We start from the raw sequence: 23,753 nt of genomic DNA on the forward strand, positions 1-23,753 counted from the left end.
TTACAGCTGTCTGACAAGGTAAAGTACTTGGGCTTGATCCTTGACAGGAAGTTGTTGTGGAGGCCAAACAGCGAGGATAAAGCAAGGATGGCATCACTGGCCTTATACTGCGGTAGGGGAGCTATTGGCACGAGATGGGGTATTTCGCCCAAAGTTGTCTATTTGGCTCTACGAGACCGCAGTCATGCCTATTATGTTTTATGGCGCCCTAGTCTGGTGGAACTCACTAGAAAAGGCTACACTAGCTAAACAGCTGGAGCACATACAATGGGCTGCTTTAATTGGTATTAATGGGGCACTGCGGAGACCCCCACATTGGCACTGAACGTAATGCTGAACGTTGTGCCTGTCGACGCTGGCTCCTGGGAGTTGTCTATCAGCCCAATTTCCCGCACTATTCCGGGCGGAAGTGGCTGCTATCAAGAAGGCGATGGAGGTACTGCTCCGCAGTGCGATGACAGTCAGGGAGGTGAGCATTTATTTTGATAGCCAAGCGGCTATCGGGGGCGTTAGCAGTGTGCTCTAAATTGGTTAAGAAATGTCACTTGGGTTCTGGGTAACAGCGACCGCCGAACTGTGCAGCTGGCGAATTGGCTAGGGAAGGTACATTATCGCCGGATATTGAGCGGCCGGGGGTGACATTGATCACTTGTGGTGCATTCTTGGATACATGGGCATCATGTCAGCTCAACGAGAGCTAGGCGAAAACCAGGACATGCGCGATTGCAAGGTCCTTCTAGCCGAGGGTGGACAGCGTGCGGTCGAGGGCACTCCTCACACTTCCAAAGCCACAGCTCTCACTCTTGGTGGCGATTTTAATGGGTCACTGTTTTCGCAGTAAGCCTGAACATACGGATCCCGTATAGGGCAGTTGCCTGGAAGATGATGAGGTGGACCATTTCAATACTACCTTTTATGTGCCTAGCGTTTGCGAGGCTAAGGTTGAAGTACTTTGGCTCCCGCATCCTTAATAGCCCCGAGGATCTCTGGCGCATTGTGATTAGCCGAACTCGTAATTACATAATCGGCTGGAGGCGTTTTATCGATTAGGTTATTGGGTGCCGTTCAGAATGTGGTATCCCAAAGGACAATTTCCTAAGTGTCTAACTGAGTCGCCGGCACACGGCGCTGCCACTTTACTTACCGTAGTGAAGATAATGATATATGGGCTACTGAACAATCACTAGAAACTGTCATCAATACTCACTTTCCTGTCTGCGATAAGACATAGTGGCATTTGACTTATTTTGGAACGACTATCCGTCATCCCTTGTCAAGTTTGATTTGGAGACAAACCGGTTTCGGCGTTGTGTGTCTTCAGTTTTCGTTCTGTGAAAAGATTTTAGAATGAAGGAAAAATCAGACTGTACTCATTGAAGTAGAGTCAGAGTAATCGCAAAAAACTCTGCTGGACTGCGGTGTGGAGGCTAGATGTTTCTCTCTCGTTTCGACTACCTAACTTTACTAGCATCTGCCAAGCAAAAATGCTGAGGATTGAAAGATCTGTGTCACGGGACACTGGTTCTTTGGTAATCCTTGCAGCTAAAATGGGCATCCAGTATGACCAACGGAGATGTAACTGTAATTTCGAATAAAGTAAGGCTTAGGGTGGTCCTTAAAATATCAAACTCTAAATTTTGTATGAGGCACCCCTTTATTTTTTGCTTCTACGTACAAAATATATGTACGTAAATATCCACGAAAATTTCAAAATCAAAAATTTAGGAGAGGGGGCTACCGGAGTTAAAAAAAAAATTTTTTTTTTTACAAATCCCAACAATTCGACAAAATTTTGACCTGAAATGTGATAAATATTTTTGAGGCATTCATTTAAATTCATAAACTCGCTGATTTTTAGATGGTCAAAGTCAAAATTTCTTACAATTTTTACGATAAAAAAATAACCACAAAAGTCGAAAAAATTTTGCTTTGCAATTTGATAAATATTATTGAAACTTATTCATTATGAAACTAACTGAGTTGTAGCTGGTCAAAATCACATTTTTTCGAATTTTGGCATGTAAAAAAAATCTACCCAAAATTTTTTTTTTTAATTTTTAAATTTTCGTGGTTATCTTTATTTTGTACTTATATAGAGTAAAATAAAGGATGCGCGATTGTTTTGGTATTTTAGGGACCATCCTAGTGTGTATCTATACTACGTTAACATGAAATTTCGCAAATGCACAAATTTTTCTTCCTTAAAATCATCTGAATGAATGTTTACATAATACAAGTAATATTTCAAAAATTAAGTTAGAGCAACAATTAAAAAGTTGAAAAAAAACAGAGTTCTGGAACGCAATGTTTTCGGTAGCATTTCAAAAAATAAATGTAATAAAAACAAATACATACTTTTTTTGTCTAAAAAATTTCTGTGAGAAAACTAAAACAATCGTTATAAAATGTGCAAAATACCAAAAATAGATCTCTTCTTCAAAAACACATTACATATGTATATATGTTTGTACATATGTAGCGATAGTTGAAGTCGGATAAATTCAATATTGAAAAGACATATGTTCGTATTCTATGGAGACGCAACAAGCTATGTAATTATGTATGTGTCTTTTTTCATACCAAAATATTTATGTATGGGGTTGATTTTAGCAAATTTTTTTGTAAAAATATGTTTCATAAGACATTAAAAACATTGTTTCACTATCAAGTATGTATTTTCGTATAAAATGAAATTAAAAAGTTGCAGTTTTCAAACAAAAAAAAATTTATGTATCAGCTACGAAATAACGATATTTTCAAACACTGGGGAGAACATGACAAGAAAAAGGAGGAACTTCATACAAGAAACTGAAACTTAAGGAAAAACATTGGTAAAAAGTAAATACTAAAGACATACATTTGCAAATGTACGCTTAGCGTCGTTTCGTTAAGTTTTCGAATAATGTGTCTGTTTTAAAAATTGTGTAACTAAAGCGTATATATTTCTTTTATGAAATACACATTCATACAAAATTTTCAAATAACAATACATTTAAAAAAGATTTTTAAGCATTAAATGTCAAAAAGAGAAAAATTACATTTGGTAACGAAATTTTGTACGCATGTCTGCATGAGTGTATGTATGTATGTATTTATGTATGTAGAACAAAAAAGTTAAAAAAAAAAAAACGATTTATCAAACAGTACAAGGAGCAGGAGAAGAAGAGTACGAAATAAAAATAGTAGTGCATTAAGGTAAGCACATTTAATACGCAAACCGTAGTATTCAGTTTCAACAATTTCGTAACCATAAAAATATGTATGGACGTATTTAGAAATATGTATGTGTCTAGGCAAAAGCAGTAATGCATATCATACGTTAAGGTAGGCTAATAGAGGTACATACATGAACACATGTTTTACCTTATAACTCTGCAACTTAGGGAATATATTTACTTAGGTATGTATAAATTTATCGATTGAATTAGAAAATTTTCAAAAATAAATTTTTACCTACTTACGCTCTTTTAAGTCAAATTTAACACTACATATCTACATATGTATGTATGTATATGTAGTTGTATTTTTTTTTTTTTATGATTTTCTACTAATGCCAAATTTCCACGTAAATATATATATATATACATAATTAGTGATTGGTAACACTTCCCTGAACGAAACTATATTTCTTGAACGTAATAACATTGGCATTTTGTAATACTCAACTAAATATGTCATTCAAATATGCATAATTTAATGTGCAGTGGAAATCTGGCATTAGGGTAAACGAAAACGTACACTTTTATAAAATTAAATACTACTTTAAATTAAATATCGAGTAAATTAAGTGTTTAAAATATAATTTTATATTCTTAACATATCAGATTGATTCGCGTCGATTGGTTATTTTTAAGGCACAGCATTTCTGCGCAAGTACAGTAATATCCGCTTAATGCAACTAAAAAAAAAAGGTTTTTGTCAATTAGCCCTTAAATTCATTGATGCAAATTTCATTTTGTAGAATATTTATTCAATTTAAAAATATTTTTTACATAAGAAATATATAAAAGTGTGTTGCCAGAAGCCGAATTACGGCATCGGTGATCGAAAGCAAAAACACCATTTGAGTTTTCATTTTGAATTTTCAGCACTCGATAACGAGCCCGCTTGGACAATTTAAATTGCGTTAGAGTAAAAACAGCTTCGTGCTTCATTCGTGATTCAGGCCCACTTTAGCGAAAAAGATATTTAAGCAGGCATGCAACTGAATGCAACTTTTTAGTTTATAAAACTCTTTAGCTTATTCTTTGAAAAGGTATGTACACATAACACAATTGAGTATCAAATATTTTCCATGTAAAACAAAAATGTTCGTGTAATACAAAGGGCAAATCAATTAAGTATGCTTCACTTAAGCCGGTATTACTGTACTTGTTTATATGTAAATATAAAAATTAAATAAATTCACTGTACGTATAAATAAGTAATGTAATAAATGTAAGCCAAAATATGTGTATAAATTATATACGTATAAATAGTAAATATATGAGATAGAACATTTCAACTTACTCGTCAACAATCAAATATTTGTTACCATCCGAGGCCGCACATTTACCGCGATAACTGAATTGTGATCCCTTAATATGAATAGATTGCTGGTAGCCCGATAGGAACCACGAACCTTCCCAACGCGCAGGAAAAGTGCAATTTGTTGGAACTGAAAGCAAATAAATATAAATTATATATATATAAGCCTATTAATGTATGTACATATTTACATATGTAATAAATAATAAAAATTTGATCTAATCCATGCAGCCACCAAAACAGGATACTTTGATAAGTTAGTGGCTTTCGAATAAAATGTATATCGAAAAAAAATAAAAATTCCAAAAGTAACGTTTCTCCTTGATCGAAAAAATAAAAATCTAATTTCAACGGTTGTATTATGATTTTTATAATAAAGATCGCAACCGTTACGGCCCCTGCATTTCAGACAGCAAATTTGTCGTTGTTTGCTAACTAAGGCGGCACAAGTGATTAGCTGTCATTTGACTTTCCTTACAAATTTATTTACATATATCCGAAAACATTGAATTATTTTTTGATTCTTGGTGATCTCGTGCAACTGCCTTTATATACATATACTTGATAGTATATATATATATTGGTTATCGTTAAAGCTGTTATTGTTTTGCTACAACACTTAGAACCGGTAAATCGGCTGCGATGGATGAGGTCCCACTATGAGCAGAAGTTAGCCCTGCAAAGCATGAAAGCCGGCAAGGCTCCAGGTCTCGATTGCATACCAGCGCAGGCAATCAGGTTAGCAGCGAAAACAAGCCCTGATCTCCTGCTTAACACGTACAACAGCTGACTTAGGGCCCCCAGGTCTTCCCGTAGGTTTGCCCTACCCAAACCCAAACTCTCCTTCGTCGTTCGGGTCACTTGGCTTGTTATACCCAGCAGGCCGGTTTTGAAGAGTCTGCTCAAAATACGCTTGAAGTCAGCCATAGAAAACGTGGGAGGCCTTTCACCACGACAACATGGCTTCAATCAATTAGTGAAGTAGTCGAGGCGGTACATAAAGCCGAAGAAGCCTGCCACCAGGGACGGCCAATAATGCTGCTAGTCACACTGGACATTAAGAACACGGTAAGATGGGACGACATGCTGGAAGCCTTCGAGCGGTCATTCAAGGTTCCAAGATACTTGTTAGATATGATTCGCGACTACCTCAGTGACCGTTGGCTGTTTTACGACACAACGCAAGGTTGAAGAAATAGACGTATAACCGGCGAAGCGGCACAGGGGTCTGTACTTGGCCCGCATCTCTGGACAGTCTGTTGCGTACTGAACTGCCGGAGACCTCCTTCCTTATTACCTTCGTGAACGAAGTGGCCGCCGTTATAACAGCAAGAAACACCCAGCTGGCACAGCTCAAGCTGAACCAGGTTATGTGTAGCGTCAATCGATGGATGAGCGATCACAGTCTGCAATTGGCTACAACCAAAACAGAGATCGTGCTGCTGACCAAGAAACGGATCCCAACAATTATAAACATGATGGTCGGACCTCGGCTCGTGACAACTTGTAGGTCTACAAAATGCCTAGAGGTGAAGCTTGACAACAAACTCACATTCTGGGAACACAAAGCTGCGCACAGCACGGTGGCTCTAAGCCGTAGGAAACTTTTGATGACAGCAGTCCAGTCGGTGCTCCTGTATGGGGCAGATATATGGGCCGACGCATTGAATGTCAGAAAATACCAGATTCAAATGTCTGCGTTCCAATGTAGAGGGGCACTATGCATAGCTTCTGCATACCGTACAGTGTCCGCGGACGCGGTTCTAGTTATTTCTAGCGTCATGCCAATTGAGCTACTTGCTCACGAGCGAAAATAGATTTACAATCTCAGTGCCGAGATAGGCCGAGCAACTAATCCTACGGTGGCAACATAACTGTAACGTGGGCACAAAAGCTCAATGGACGCACATCGAGGTCGATTCCTACCTGACGCGATTTCTCCCCGGTCATGGTTACTTCCGAGAATATATTCATATTGTCGCTACTGTGAAAACATGGAAAAAAACGTGCACATTCTTCACTTGCGAGCACTTCTGACTTCACGCAGAACGTTGGGGTAATGATCTCTAGTGCCGAAAAGTTTTGAAGCAGTAGCGCCCCCGGCCAGTGCACAAAGCATTTTCCCCTCCTACGAACAAAACAAAACAAAACCGGGTATCGGGTATCGGGTAACCGAAAAACGCAGTGTATGAAACGGCACTAACAAAGCAATGACTAAAGTTTTATTTCCAAACTATTTTTTTTTTACAATAATTTAAACTTTTCATTAATATTCTGGCAACATTATTACCGGTTATGTATGTATTTATTTGAAGAGTGTGCTCTTCATTAAAATGTCAAATTCCGAAAGAAATTTCATGTGGCAACTTATGTAATAAATACCGATTATACCTACACTCAACAATAATGCATAATTAAGCCTTCATTTCATACAAAAGATTGGTGGCTTTTTAATTTGGTAAATTGTAAGCAATAGTGGCATACAATCACCCTCCATAGGAAACAAACATACATGCATGCATGCATACATACATACATATGTTCTTTGAAATGGAAAGTTAAAGAATACGAAACCATAAGAAGTACTCGTACTTGCAACCAGGGAAATTGGAAAAAATGTCACAGCAAGCGCAAGTATTTATTATGTACAGTGGGTTCATATGCGTATAATAAAGAAATAAAAATTACCTATTGAAAGTGTCGTCCATATTAAAGAATGTTACGAACATTGCGACATGCATACTTATCATCGTAAATACCTACGTAATCGTATATCTGTACATACAAATGCATACATATGCGTTAGGCATACAATGTAGGTGAAATGCACATTCATGCATGTTGTGCGTACTTATACCAATATGTACATATATACAAAATCAATGAGTACCTACTCCGCCTAAATAATATTTACAAACTGGCAGTGGAGCAGTAAAGAAATCCATATATGTATATGTAATCACATTAGCACAGCTCGTCAATAAGCGTCTGTAACATTTCATAGGCAATGTTTCCTTGCATTGATAAGGAAACTGGTTGACAGAATTTGCAATGCCATCACAACGAAAGAATTCGTTTTGGGCATTGCATTTTCAATTGTAGTGATATGCTCAATACTTCAAAAAGATTTCGGTACCTAATACTTCCTCTTCGTTACCCAATACCGATTCTCTGCATTAAACATTCGCCGTTATAAATATATGTATATTTCAAGTTTAGAAAAAATGATTTCAATATTATTTTATATCGGCTAAAAACTTGAACTTATCGCAACAGTAAAATATTATTTTAACAGTTTTCACCTTAGTAGATCCAAGGTTAAATAAAAATGCTTTGACGGAAGAAGAAGCCTTTCAGGCCTGCAAAGATAATATCGTCCGATTCATCTAGAACAAAAATGCTTCAGACAGTAAAGACTTCCTCTGCATTATGGCGACGGACCGACATACATATGTATATATATTTTTCATTTGAATTGGTATTAAAAGCTCTATTGACCCCTACATTCGGCTTTTAATAAGCGAAGGGTTGCGTGCTTTCTCCCTTGCTCTGGTGCTTGGTAATTGATTCCTTACTCGTCAAACTTGGCAGCTCAACAGGCTCTTCTCTCTAAGTTTTTTTCAAGAAAGCGCAAAGAATACAGAATATGGTTTACACTTGGGATGTCCGCTAACCCAACCAAAACTAGTTTTGTGATCTTCTCTAGAAGGGGAACGTTAGACACGACTTCTTTACCCTATACATATTTCAGAATTAACGTATTTCTGCGTATTCCTAGATAGTAAACGTTTAAGAAAGTCTCACGTTGAACAAAAGACTTCCAAGGCCATAACAGCGCACTGACAATGAATGAATGGTTACGGGGACACTCTATACTTCTCTCTTGAGGAATATGACTTAGTATTTCAAACCGAGGTATTTTCAATTCTCAATGCTTTGCACTATGTGATGGAAGATAGGAGGGGATGTAAGAGTTTATGTGTCCGTAGTGACTGGACTGGTAATGAGACACTTACCATTTTTCTAGAGAGGACTCGGGTCAGGTAGTCCTTAGTCAGCAAGCAGTAACTTATGTTGCCCTCAATATCAGAAAGATAAGCTAGGTATTTGCGTGTATTAGGCAGATGGGACTACAGACAATTTGTTGGATTGCTGACTGGCCACTTCATGTGACTGTGATCGGCATGCATGATAACCCCATTTTCCCTTCCTTACTTCCTGGCGGATAAGACGTTGGGACACTATAGCTTCTGTCCCGCGTTTGCTGGGGATTTAGTTATGAGGCGTTCGACAGCAATGTGTTAGGAAACGAACATCCGAGTTCTGTAACACCCAACAATCTGATCCGATTTAGTCATATTTCGTGTAGATTTTAGACAGATTAAAAGGTAACCAGAAGGCAGTGCAGTGGGCAGCATGGAGTTTGAGTGCTGTTATCTGTCTGTTACCTGCACGCGTTGTTTGTTATAAGTAGATACTGACAAAAAGGTGTTCAAAATCGAATAAACAAATTTTATATTACTTTTGTGATGCTGTCTAATGTACATACATACATATGTATGTACATGCTTTCATACTTGATTATAGATTTGTTTGTTTCGTTCATTTAGGGGTGGCTTGACCGCTGCGTATTCAAAACAGTTACCCTCTATCCTCAAAGCTGTCGCTATGTCTGTGAACTGAAAATATACATTTGCCACATTCAGAATATTTGCCAAGAGCTAGCTTAAAAAGACGAGACTCTATTCGAAAGGAAGTGATAATAAAATAACTTTTAAGTCGACTATTGTGTTGCGTTGGCAACTGGCCTTAAAAAACTTGCACACGTATCCATATACAAACTTTATGATTTTCTGAATTTTTTACATTTAACAACAATTGAAAATTACTTGTGCTGTGGTGTGAAATGAAATGTCTCCAAAGAAGCGTTTCACATGTTCCGGCCGCCTAATAACTAGCAGCCGGTTTGCCGGCATAAAATGTATGAAACCAGCCACCGGGTTGGATGGAAGTTCTAATAACTATACACACTTTTTGAGCCGGTAATTCAGCTACCTTCTAAACGGCGACCGGAACGTGTGAAATGGCTCTAAGTGAGAAGTCACAACGTTCGGGCGGAACCGGCCCGATATGACAAGCATAAGGAGAGGGAAGCAATGTTTTATTTATTCAAGTGGTATATGTATATGCTTTGCACCTGGTACGAATAGATCGAGGATATTATAAGCCCTTAGCCATTATTTACATATGTACATATGTATATTAACTTGGTCGTAATCCAAATACTTTCTTGTCAAATACTCTTTCGAAACATTTGCAGAAAACGCCAAGCCAGCCCTTATGAAGCCATATTAAGCAAACCACATCGAAAAGTGTATTATATCGCCGTTTAACTACCAAAATTACAGTTACAACGCAATTGCAGCTAAGGTAGTTGAAAGTCTTTTGTGAGATAATTGAAAGGCAGTAGGCAAGATAGTTTGAAAGATTTTGTTTATTCTGACATGAAAGTCATATAAAAAATCGACTTGACAACTTTCATGGTGAAAAGCTCTTTTAACTGAAAGCACTTGTATATCGTTTTGCTCGCGCTGCTCCGTAATGGCCGAGTGAGCAAATCACTAGCGTGCCATTCGACAAATTCCCGGGAAGCGGAATTTTCTATTTTTTTATGGTTAGATTTTTTATTTTAAAAAGATTATTTTGACAAGAAAAATATACATAGATATTTTTTGAATTTCATTTGATTTTTAGAAACTTATTTTATTTTTCTTTTCTTTTTTAATCTAATTTTTAGATTATATTGCTTCAAAAAGGATTTTTTTTAATTCCATTTAGAAACTCCTGTTCCATTAGTTTTTATTAAATTTGTTTATTTTTACGAACTTATTTTATTTTTTTCTTTTCTAATTTAATTAATATTTTTTTTAATTCAATCTAATGAATTATTTTATAAATTTTTTTTTAGTTTAATATTTTGAATAGTAATTTTCCTTTCATTATTATTTTTTATTGTTTTAAAGAAAAAATATGTTTTTACTTTAGTTTCATTTCATTTTTAGAAAACTTATTGCTAAAAGACAAACAGAATAATACTAAGACCTTCTCGTTATCAGATCTTTAAATTAGACTTTCGAGACACAGGAAAGAGCTTTCAAGACTGTTGCCAGAATTGCCAGAATTGTCACAAGAAAAATTATTTCATTTCAGATTAAAAAAATAAAAATAAAATATTTGAAGAAAATTTCTTTTTCATGGTTCGTACATCATTTTATATGAATTTTTCGTTTTCTTGATCTTCATTCAATTTTGACTAGTGTTGCTAGACAAATATATGGATCCAGCTTTCCCCAGATGCTTTCCCCGGTTTTACTAAACTGCACTTTGTCACGAAATTATAAACTAAATTTAATTACTCACCATCTGGCCGTCCTGTCCAGCAGTTGGCCGGTGAAGCAATAGCCAGCATGAGCAGCGATAAAACCAATAGTTTTGTTGACCAAGGCGGCACACCCATTATACCCAGAGAGTAGAGGCTCTTTCGCGACAGCAGTGGTATTACATCTAGAAAATTGTGTCGTTGTAGTTGATTTTGGTGTGGGTGTTGCTGGCTACCCAGTCGCCGACTATTGTACTCCATCAAATCACGCATTTCCTCTTGGCCACACATTCCATTGAATTCCTCTTCTTTGTTTGCTTCTTTCACCGCCTTTCGATCAGCCACCGTACAAATATCACTATTTTCCTTAAAGCACCTGCAGTCTAAAGTTGTCGTTGTTTGCGAATTTCCTCTTAATGTTGCCCCAGCAGCACGGAGCGCGGCATTTATGTGGGCGACCCCAGACGCCAAAGCATTTTTTCTTGCATTAATTGCTGAGGCGAGAAATTCAAATGTCTCTTCCATGCCCACTCGCAGTGGCGCAGAAGTGGGTCGCCACAGTATTCTATGCCGCCATTGTGCTTGTGATTGCTTTGGTTGTGCGATTGTTTGCATCGTTAGCAGTGGTCGTTTCACTGGCATCTCTCGGTACTCTCGGGATTGTGCTCCAGCACCGACATTTCCTAATCTATTCTCCTCTTCAATTGGCATAACTAATTGTCTTTTGTTACTTAAACTAAAATTATCCTCTAGGCAAGGGGGTGGTGTTGTCTTTAATGTGCTTGACGCCGCATAGCTGTTGTACGGCGTTGATGTTGAAGATGACGACGACGATAATGTTGAAGACGTTGATTGCGCTGATGACACCGTTGCTGGTGTTGTTGCCCATATCGCTTTTGTTGTTGATAGTCTTTGTTGTGAGCCAGATTTTGAGTTAATGCAGTCACCAAATTCAGACCTCTCAACTTTGCTTGCTGTTGTGCTCAATGTAACTGGCTGCAGCGTGGTTGTCAACGCGGTTCCTCTAATCTCCGCCGCATTTGCCAATTGCAACTTTGGTGATATTGCAAAATCTTCACACGTCCTCTGCATTCTTCTTGATGTCTTGACTTGCGTTGCTAAATATACCGTATAGTTGCGTGAATATTGCGCCTGGCGGCGTTCTCGCTCGCTTCTGGCAGGCGCTGGTAACGTGCGGATGTTGTCCCTCGTACAACTTGGCAGTTGGGACATCACATGTTTGCGATAATTTTTATGTTCGCGCTGACAGCAATTGCTTCTCAAATTCGCGCCCATGCTGTCGCCCCTAGTGACAACTTGTGTTTCATTGTGGCTATGAGCGTGGCTGTGGCTGTGGCTGTGGCTGTGGCTATGACTGTGGATATGACTGTGACTCCACGGCTGTCTCCTACCACTGTCGGTTGCATTGGGACTGTCGTGACCATAGCTGGCGTCGTCGTCCTGATCGCTGTCTACCACATCTACGCATCTTACTTTAATGTTTAGTGCTGTTTCTGTTTCTGTTTTAATTTTTGTTTTTGTTGTTGTTGTTGTTGTGCATTCTGCATGAGGAACATTTTGATACGAATTCAAGCTAGGCGGTGAATACGTTATTGTCGCCTTCATTGGAGTAGTTGGTGCTTTCTTTTGTTGTTGCTTCCACTGCCACTGCTACTTCTTCTACTTCTTTAGCTGCCCCGTCTCGCACTGCAACATAAAAAAAATATGAAATAACGCCAATGAGTAATCTTATAAAGTAATATGATTTTTATGTTCACACATATGTATGTATGTATGTATGTACAATTCACATAAATAGGTGTAATTAAATTACATGTATGGCTATTCATTAAAAAAAGAACTACATAAATACATAATTATATTCTTGCTTTCTTTCTTTCTTTTTGATTACTATAATCTTGTATGTCTGTATGTATGTATGTAGGTTCATTTGAGTGTGTCCGGAAATGCAATAAAAGCGAATGTAACATCCAGACAGTGCGGTTGCTTCAAAACTCTTCATTCTTATGGATGCCTTCGTGCACATTTGTGATTTTATGTTTGTGAAATTAGTTAGTTCGTCTGCGAAATTAGCTTAGTCGAATACCAACCGTCCCGTTTTCGGCGGGTACAATATTTGCCGGGACGCAAAATGTCCCGGTTTTTTGGCAAAAAACAAAAAAAAAAGACATCTCGTTGTAAAAAATTTAGAACTCTTTAAATATTTATGGCTTTATTCACAAAAAAATAAAACAGCTTTAAAGAGCGTTCTAAAGTGCCATTTTCATAAAGTACTTAAATTCTTCTTTATTTTTTATGAATTAAGGTGCTACATTTTACGAATTTTATTTACTAATCGACACTATACGCCATATAGTAAAAGCAAACTGAGGTATGTCTGATACTAAATGTACAATCTAAAGTCCTGCTTACATAAGGCGGCCACGTCTTTGTTAAAGTAAGGGAGATTCGCCAGTGAAGTGGTAAGGACCGCCGGGTGAAGTGTAAGTTGCTGGTAAGGTATTGCCCTTCACTAGAAAGCTTACCTCGTAAGGTGTTACCTATTTTCCCAGTGGGATGTTTAACTTTAGGTGTGCTCGTCCTTAGGTTATTAGCTTTTCTTTTTTTGTTATTTATGGCCTAATTTCAACATTTTTTTTTTCTTAATAGAAATTTTCCAAAAATACAGCATTCAAATTGATGTCGTTTGTTACATATTATGTATGTAATTTTACCTACCCCCTTTCTTAACATTAGGTTTAGTTAGGTTAGTTTTGGGGAAATGAGCGTAAGTACGAAATTTATGGCCAAGAGGGAACCACATACATTCTCTACACCCGGGATCAAATCAGAAATTTCTAGAGTTTTTTGAGCTACTGGTCTCTGTGCTTGATTCAACTATCTATCTATCTAAGTATGAAATACTCCAATCGAAAAAAACAGCTAAATATTCAAAAGTTTCCTAGCTAAAATTTGAATGTTTAAAATGTTTCCTCTTCTTCTAGCAGTTTAAAAGTTTTCACAAACTCTCCCGGAAAAAAAGTCCGGCCGACTTCGGGCTTGTGAGAAGCAAATATTACTCGCTCAATGTGGCTCTCATCAAAAACAATTTTAAGATTCAGCAATTATTTCAATTTAATTTGAATAAATAATTTTAACGTGTTGCTTCTGATGGAATTCGAACCTGGAACCTCCTGAAAGCTAACAAATATAGGACACTTCTGTGCACACTCAGCTACTGACGAATACGTTTTCAAATGCTCAGTTTGAACAAATATTTTAAAATTATTGTTTTGAAATAAGATGATGACATTTTACCGGATACGAAAAATTAACAAATATGGAAATCGTTTTCTGAACGTTTCCGGATAAGAAAAATGTACGAAAACTGCACTTTCGACAAAAAGTACGTTTCTCTGCTGGCTAGGTTGTGAAACAAAAAAGTATCAAATCTTAAAATTTAAAAAAAAAATGGCATCGAAAATGATACAATTGTACCAAAACGGCAACGCTGGTCACTAGTCCACTTTCAAAATTGAGTTACATACGTTCATACACACATCCATACTTATGGGTCATTCCATACAATATTTACACCTCAATATTTTTTTGGGGTGAAATATACTTTTTTACATTCTTTATCGAAGTTCAAAATTTCGGAATATTTTTTTTTTCGAAATTTTCGAATATCATGACCAAATAAAATAATAGGTGTCTTCTTTTTTTCGATAAAGAGTTGACCCAAAAAAAAATATTGAGGTGTAAATATTGTATGGAATGACCCTTATGCAAATGCAATCTAACATACTGGGCTATTTGCATTTAGTATTTAAACTAAATATTTCTTAAACATTGGAGGCACTATCGCCTGCAGCACAGCAGGGCACGGCATAGAACCACGCCAAAGTCGCTGCGGCACTGCTCCTCCTTGTTATTTATTGTTTTTATATTCAAAAATGACACATGCAGATGCAGAGATACTCGTAAGCACATCATACATAAATACATACGTACATATTTTTTATATATAGGTATAGGTAAGCTTGTATATTAGGGTGAACAGCAAGCATTTCGTATATTTTTCCAACGTATGTAAGCTACATCTTTCATTATTTTTCGTTAGTTGCTTTGTTACTTGTCTGATTATTTGATTCGATACTTCAAATTTAGTGCCTTCTGAAGCATTTTTGATGAAACTTTTAGTTCTTAAATAGCTGTCTGCAGCTCTGAAGAAAATCGGGAAAATTCATATGTTCATACATATATTTAAAATGACGCACTAGAAATGGAAAAGAGATTTTCTTCTATAAAAATTTCTGAAATCAGTTTTTACAACGACAGCAAAGTCCTTTTTTTACAACTAGTATCGCCCCGTTGTCGAAATTCGACCACCTCACTTTTTTATAAAATTATTAATTTTGTTTGGGTAGTTTTTATATCCAGCAGCACTTGTTTATCGTCTAGTCTAGGTCACTTATATTGTTTGGTGGAGTAATATACATTCTGTTAAATGATTTTAAAATTCATAGCAGTAGGGAGGAATAGATTTGTATGGGATTTCGTTAGCGTATTAATATATAGATAATGAAAGTTATTTCTTGAGATAATTCTTGAGAAATGCCGACGGCTCTTAAAATACCAGTGCGTGCTTGAATTTGTGGTTAATTTAGTTATTGTTTTATTCAAGTTGATTTGGGATAATATTCTTTCCACATTTACTGTGTTGACTGGAATGCAAAAGCCAGCTGAAGCCATTTGTTTCAAACTAAGAAACGCGTCTACTTCAGGGACCGCTTTGATCTTAACAATTCCAAAATTAAAAATGTAAATTATACTTGGAGGTAATTTAAACAACTGTAAGCTTGCCTAAAAAACTGTAATTTAGAGTTAAACTTTGAATCTGGCAACACTGATCGTGCCAAAAACTATGCTCAAAAATACACTAAGGGTCTTCACATCGAGCTTGGCACTCGGTGACCCGGTGTTCGGTAATTTTTTCTCACATATTTTATTTGTGCCTAATAATTGTATTATCGGTTTACCAATTATCGAATTATAGTGATTGCAAGCTCGATAGTTTTTCTGAGAGTTGTTAAACTGATCAGCTGTTCGATATGTATTCAATTTTAAATCCGGTCGCTGCCGAAAGGCATAACACATACGAGTAAGTAAAATTCATTAAATTTTCTGTTACCATTTATTTCTTTATAGTCTAAAAGCTACGAACCAGCTGTTCATAAACATAGTTTACCTGATTAACGAAAGGAATCTGAAAAGGACGTTCACAGTTGATAAAATTGATAAGAAGTGGATGTGAAGACCCTTACTATTTCATTCTTTATAATTTATATCGGAGTGCAATCGCAACCATATTTGGTGTAGGAAACCCGATAGTGATTATGACAAATAAATTGAAACGAATCTTGAAGTCCGCATAAAAAGAAATATACTACATACATACATACACAAGCTAGGTCCAGATTTTGTCCAACTTAAAAAATTCAATAAAATTTTACTATGTTTGGAAAGGCAAGCGTGGACACTAGCTGGGAGTGAAACTTGCAAATTCGCGTCCGTGCCTATCTCTTGCTGGACTTTTCGTCTTGTTCTACAAGCTCTTTATTAATTTGACATATGTATGTATGTAATTGCATAGACAGACGGCAACGTTTATCCGAATTAACAACGCAACTGATCTGTTCGAAATTGTATCCTGATTGTATCGGATTAAGCGAGTTGCGAGGTCGAGGGTTCTAGTCCCATCGCCAGCAAAATATTTGAATTATAGTTGTTGGGAGCTTTTTTAATAAAATTCAACTCAGAATACTGAAATTCACTTGAAAAATAATTATGTGAAATAACATAAAACAAAAAAGTAAAATAAATGATTATAAAATAAAATAAAATATATATAGTGTCCTAGACCGCCCGCCCCCCAATAAAATGGGAGGAAATGTTTTTGTTGCAAAACGCACAAATTTTACCAACCAAATAGGGAATGTTCTATCGTTTGGTGGTATTATCGAATTGCAATCTCGACTGGAAGTGGATTAAACTATTCGAAAGTCCATGTTTTGGAAATTAGACATCCATGTTTTTACTACAGACTCGGATTCTGAGGCTAAAAATACGTAATTTCTGTTTGAAACTTTTTTCTCGTCCTGGACTTCTTAAATTAGTGAAAATTTTTTTTATTGGAAAACGAAAAAATATGACTTCTTTTTTGTTGTTTGTGTTTCCGACAGGGTAGGAGTATGATGTATTGTGGAAAAAATAATAATCGTATTACCGACTTTCGGTTTTGAGGTCTAGAACGCCCTGTATAATTAAAAAAAAAACAAAGATTACTTTGAGGAATGGATGGGAGTGTGGATCGAACCTGGATGCTAGCGACTTTTGAGTACACAATTCTCACCTCTCATCTACCGCAGATGCCAAACTTGTTTGTTTGCTCAGAGAAATTAGAATACAGAAAACATGGAAACTAGCCTGGACATCCACTTCGTCGGCGATTTTGCATTCACCATACTAATTCAAATGAGTTCAATTTCAATTGGATTTCTATATGAATTGTTCCAGGCTTGTTTTGCGCGAATGGCTTGGTACGGCAAGGAAAAATCTTATTGGAGTAAAATATAATCCAACTGGTTTTTGAAAGAATCCAATAAAGTCGGAACCAAAGATATTTTATAATCTCAAAGAGGTGTGGCTTGACAAGTTGCAGGCCTATTATCTTTTAGAAGTAACTAATAGCTACAACAATTTATTTCACCTTAGCTTGCTTAAGCATAGCGGTTTTAAAATACAGTATCTGTTCTAAAATACAGTATCTGTTAAATCGATCAACCTAACTTTTGCATACATTTTTATGTTGGTTTCCATACATTTCTATACATTCGTAGGTATTTATACATATGTACATATGTATGTATGCATTTATGCATGCTGAGAGAAACGGGCACAAGTTAAGTGTTTCTGAAGTGATATATATTTTTACATAAGCACATCAAAATGATATTACAAGCACACATACAATATAAACATAAGAGAATGTCTTTATGTGTATGTATGTATGAATGTAAATAAGACTACCGTGTCACCGGCACTGGTCGCGAGGTATTTATATTAAAATGCATACATAAATTTATATTAAAAAATAAATTACAAAATTATACCAGTAATTTTAGTTTCATTTTCGGAGGGACAGCGTATGCAGATGAAGTAAGACGCTTTAGGGCGCCTCAGCACACCTGACAAGGCCTATTTTAATATGTATGTACATTCATACAATGTGGTAAATACATATCTACACATCTACATATCTACATTAAGATATTCTTTTGAATACATATGCACGTACATACATAAATGTGCCTCCATTTAAAGGTGTCTTCTTTGGGCGCAAAACATAAATATGGATGAACATATAATAAGTACATACATACATAAATAAGTTCCAACAATATTAGGCGACAGCAGAGGGATGATAAATTTTAAAATTTATGCAGTCAAGTTGCAGTACACCAAATAGTTGGACTCATACTTCCACTCTACTCGTCGTACCATTTCATTTTTTCATGCATTCTACTGACATAAACTGGCAGATATGCTATAAATATTGGAATAAAAAAAAAAAGTGTAGACGCGACGCTTTCATTTCTTGCACGAATAGTGGATTTTCAAATGAGCAAAGAAATGCACAGCAGTATTTGTATAAATATATTTTATTAAGTAAGGAATTTATATGATTTACGTGGGGATTAAAATGACTTTAATCAATGCCCTAAATTTTATATACATAGATATGGCGACATTCGAAGTTTTCTTTAAAAACCATCGCCGAGCGTGACACCAATGCACATATGTATATATGTTTGTATTATGAATTGAATGCGATACTGCACGAAGCTAATACTTCAAAAACTTTTGAAACTAGCATGGTGATTTAAGCCAGTCGAGAGGGAGAAGGCAAAGGGGTAAATCCCCCTGGCCCGTTGTTTTTAAGAAGCCTTAATATCAGAACCATAACTTGTTATAATTTTTACAATGTAATAGCTCCTTCGTTAATGGCTTCTATATAGGTATATAAAAATGGTGTGAAAATTTTATAGTAATTCATCAATTGGGCCGATTTGGTAAATTTTTTTTAGTTGTTCGTAATTGCCCGGAGAAGGTTTTTACGAAAGAAAATTTTGGGAAACCCTTCCGGGAAAGTCAGGAAATTGGAAAAATTTAAAATTTATTTTTTTTTTTTTGTATGGAATTTTTTGTGCAATTCATCCGGAATAGCTTTCGAATGGAAAAATAGAAAATTCTAAGCTGAAAACTCGGAAAAATCCAAAGCAACGCGAAAAATTAGAATTTTTTCCGACGAAATTTTGCATTTTATCGTTGTGAAGCTTGGAAAATTTCGAATAATTGTGAAATTCATTGTGAGCATAAATCAATTGGGAATAATTTTCTCCTATGTTTAATGAACGATTCGAATAGTTGTTGTTTTTTGGAAAGGTGTCTAGAAGGAGGAGTGCACAACGTTTTAACTTTTCCGATAAGTGGCGCAGGAGTCAAGTTACTCTAAAAAAAAAATGCATTTGGTACGTAGGTTGCCTTTTGCCTAGACTAGCATATAGGATCCATTTTTTCTGTTAAGTGGGCCAGGGACCGATCTATTCGAAAAGGTCTTATTTGTCGTGCGATTTGTTTGAAATTTGGCACGCAGGTAGCTTATTGCCAGGATTAACATATAGGATACTTTTTTCTGATAGGTGGACCAGGAACTGATCTATTCCTTGCTTGAAATTCGATACCCGTATTAAAGTTATGCGTAGAATAGAATTGAGTCATTGTTTTACAATTCGAAAAGTGTTTGAAGGCACCGCAAACATGCGGGTATTGGCTATTTAACAATACTTATTACACAGGCCAACATAAGTAGAAAAAAATTTGATTCGATTTTCGGGATCACCGAGCAATTCTACATAGGAATTGGATAGTGGCGTCTGGAGAACAAAAACCAAATAAAAATTTGTGATCCAGTATGATGTTGCGCATTTTCTCCGTTTAACGAATGCGTGTTAGTTTTTTTTTTTTTGTATGTGCAAAAATGCCGAAAGGACTCCTCCTAAACGACCGAAACGATTTTAATGACAGTTTTGTGTATTGTAACTATCAATATCTTATTTAAATTTTTTTTATCTAAAACGAAGGACTGAATTCGAGGATGTGGTAGTTTAAATATTAGTCCTTGACATATATTTATTTCAAAAATAAATAATAGGAATTTCCAAGATTTTCAAGGATAAACTTTTAAAAGGACATTTTTAACACTTATTCGTCATGGTGCACCACAAAATTAATTTTTGCAGAATTTTTCCTTTTAATTGATATCCATACTGTTACTCAACAATGCACCAAATCTTTTAAATAATTTTTTTATTCAATCATATCCTAGAAATTTCAAAGTACTTAAAAAAATCCTGGCGTCAGACAGAAAATTTAAACACGCAGTTATACCATATTTGGCTCTAATATGAACATTCTATTGAAAACTTACCAAAGTTATTACAAAAAAATAATTATACTTTTTCGAGTGACAATGCAAAAATTTGTAATTTCGGTACTTTTAAGCCTAAGTAAACGTTTTAAGGCTAAAGTTGTTCGAATATTTGTTATATTTTTTATATTGCTTGGTTCTGGAACTCCATTGTTTGAAATAAATGCAAGAAAAATGCTTCAGCGATTTTTCTGCCGAAAACAGGGAGTGACACTTAAAAAAAACAACTCGTGAGATTTGCTTATATATATATGCCACTTACTTAATGTCTAATAAACTTTCAACAGTGGCGTAGAAGTGACACTATGGCGATAGGCGATAAAAGTCTTTTCTAAATGCTGATTCTCGTAAATTCAGTGCTGCCACAACATTACCTATTGCAAATTATTTCATGTTTTAACTATCTATTTATAAGAAATTTGAAAGAAGAAGGCACTAGGAACTAAATTGTTGTTTTTTGGCGTTTTAATTTTAAGCGAACATTATGTGACTACAATTTTTTTATAAATATTGACGGATTAACTTTTACCTTGAAATACAGGGGTTTTTCGTTCACTGGTGACGTTTATGAAGCCAAATATTCAAAATTCAAAATAGCAGATCCAATATGGCGGTCAAAGGTACCAAAAGTGTTTCGAGGTTAGAAAAAAAATTGTACAAGTGTAGAACAATCATTTTCTAGCATAAAACGCCATTCAGCGGAAAAATTTATTATTTTCTTGAGTTTCCTTTCAGATACTAAATGTCGAAAACTCATAACTCTGGGTCTTCTTTATAAGTTTGAGCCAAGTGCTTCACGATTTGCAAGTTTTTACAGGTCGCCACCTTCCATAAAATTTATTAACGGAAATCCCGTAAAACCCCCAAATCGTGAAGTACCTGGAACAAGGCTTATATTATGTACTATATAGAATATAGTACTTCAATCCCATTTCCAAAATCAAAGGGTAAAAATGTTACGTGGAAAAACAGGTCCAGGGCCCTCACATGACATGACGAAAGAACAAAAAAATAATTTTTCATAGATTACATATCACTGCATATTAGGATATGGGTCAGCACCATCAATACATTTTGCGGAACCTAGCTTAGCTTCTTCTGGCTCTGGTGAGACTCTCGATTCACCCAATAATGGAAATTTCCGTGGGGCGCTGGAGCTAATAGCTTAGAATGACCCCCGGACATATCAAAGAATAGGGAAATAAGGGACGTGGGCACTTGAATTATTTATCAAAAACCTGCAGGGAAATAATAACTTTGAAAGGTGAAAAAATAGAGGCAGATATAATAAGCCGGATCAAAAAGACAAAATATTCATACTATTCCATCTCTGTTCATAAACGAGACTGCCAAGGTCAGTCGTTTAATACTGCATGCAACATGAGCATCAAATAGACGTGGTATAAAGTTAATAATTAACGATACTGTTAAAATGAAAAAATATATATTTTTTTTTCTAATTATTTTATGGAATTATTAATTCAAAAAGGGTCCCCCACATGTATAACAGCCTCGGGTCCACACATTCTTAATTCGACCCCCTACATACTTGTGTATGTAACAGAAACAGATAAAGTATTATAGCACAATCACCAATAGGTCACGGTATTCTTTAAAAACATGTTTTGAAGTAGATAATCGATATCCACATGTACATATGTACTAAGTATGTATGTATGTGCATAAATTTACTAGAAGAAACTAACAATTAACCTCAATTTTTAATACATAGTATAACAGAAGAGTAATAAATTCGAAAAGCTTAAGCATTTTTATTATATTTTAACTTATCATAATTATTTTTAAACTGACTCTTGATTAATGATAAAATACCACAATATAACAATTACATTTGCTTTTCACCATCTCATCTATTCTTTAATGCGCTTCATTAGCGCGATTGGCCTCGATATTCTTAAACCGGGTACATTCTCGAGCTTTTAAAAGCCATTTTGCGAATTTTACATTTTTCGTTAATTGAGTAAAGACGGATTTTCATCCAGTTAGTTTATATGCATTTAAATGAAGGCATTTAAAAGACTTCCTTTACATTAGTTACATTTTTATTAAAACAGCTACAAACATGTGCAATTTGTGGTAACCTGTAAAAACGGCACAAAACTATTTTAAAATATGTAGTATATCTGATTTCTACCGTTATAAAGTCATGAAAAAAATTCACATACTTTACTTTTCAGCAACGCGGTTTACCATAACAAACGATTTTAAATGATATTGATGTCAGCGATGGAAGTGGTGGAAAATAGATGGAGATGCAGGAGTTTACTTGTCCTCAGTGGCGGCAAAGTTACACTCAAACAATTCTACTAAACTAGTTTGCCAATGCAACATAACGAACTTGTTTGTTGGTCAATCGGGAGTATTTGGTAAATTTATCTATCGTGTCCGGTGAAAGAACTTTCAGTTCAGCGACTTCGATAAGAAATTAAAATTATGTTGATCTACATATCGACAGCTGAGTGGGGGGAGGTCGACCTATCTCGGCAGCCAGTTCAATTTCTCAAGAACGCCCTATTTCAGAATTGGATTGAAAAACGCCCTTTATCAATATATTTTCTATATATTTCCACTTGAGATAGGGGGTTTTTTAAGGAAATTCTGAGATAGGACGTTCTTCAACCAAATTCTAAAGTAGGGCGTTCTTGAGCCATTTTCTGAGATAAAGCGGTTTCGAATCGGCTACCAAATAAGCCGATCTTCCACTTAGCTATCGATATGTATGTATGTAATTGCGTACAAAGAGTAGTCGAAACAGTTTGTGCAGACTTCCTCATTGGTTACGTTTTATGAAGATAAGTATGTACATATCAGGGTTGTTGCGAATATTCGCATTCGCATTCGCATCCGCGGAGCTTCCGCATTAATTTTAACATTCGCATTCGCAATAATCAATGCAAAGCTCTTGCGAATGCGAGTATTGTGCAAGAACACTGATAAAACGTATATCTGGCAAACAAAATCACAAATTGTAGCCTTTTTTTTTTTGTTTTTTGAAATGCTATATTAAAACTGTCCTCGTACGTTACAGGTTCTCCAAATTCTGAAACAACCAAAGGAAAGAGAGTTAAAAACGCTTTGAAAAACAACTGTTTTTAAACAACGATCTTACCATGATGCTATATTATGAAGATGAAAGTTAGGAGAATACATCCGACATTTGCAGCCCGATGCAATTCTCAAAAAGGTATTAAAATAAGGCACACTAAATATAACTGAAAGTCAACTGGTGCAGCATCAATCGAAAATAATTTACAATTTTTTCAAGTTTCAGTT

At 35.7% G+C, this 23,753-nt stretch overlaps 1 protein-coding gene across 1 annotated transcript in view; it reads right to left on the minus strand.

The window, feature by feature from the left end:
- Positions 1-23,753, minus strand: part of LOC118737277 — a gene marked incomplete at its 3' end in the record, with an annotated part of 29,148 nt that overhangs the window by 1,189 nt on the left and 4,206 nt on the right. Inside the window, exons 3-4 of the mRNA XM_036467682.1 lie at positions 10,948-12,613; positions 4,510-4,657 (exon numbers count right to left, since the gene is read on the minus strand). Coding sequence (XP_036323575.1) covers positions 4,510-4,657; positions 10,948-12,532 — 1,733 coding nt within the window. The remainder of the gene's footprint in view (positions 1-4,509; positions 4,658-10,947; positions 12,614-23,753) is intronic.

This window comes from Rhagoletis pomonella, unplaced genomic scaffold (genome assembly GCF_013731165.1).
Source record: "Rhagoletis pomonella isolate Grant_MI unplaced genomic scaffold, Rhpom_1.0 Rhpom_scaffold_00004, whole genome shotgun sequence".
In the NCBI taxonomy this organism is placed as follows: Eukaryota; Metazoa; Arthropoda; class Insecta; order Diptera; family Tephritidae; genus Rhagoletis; species Rhagoletis pomonella.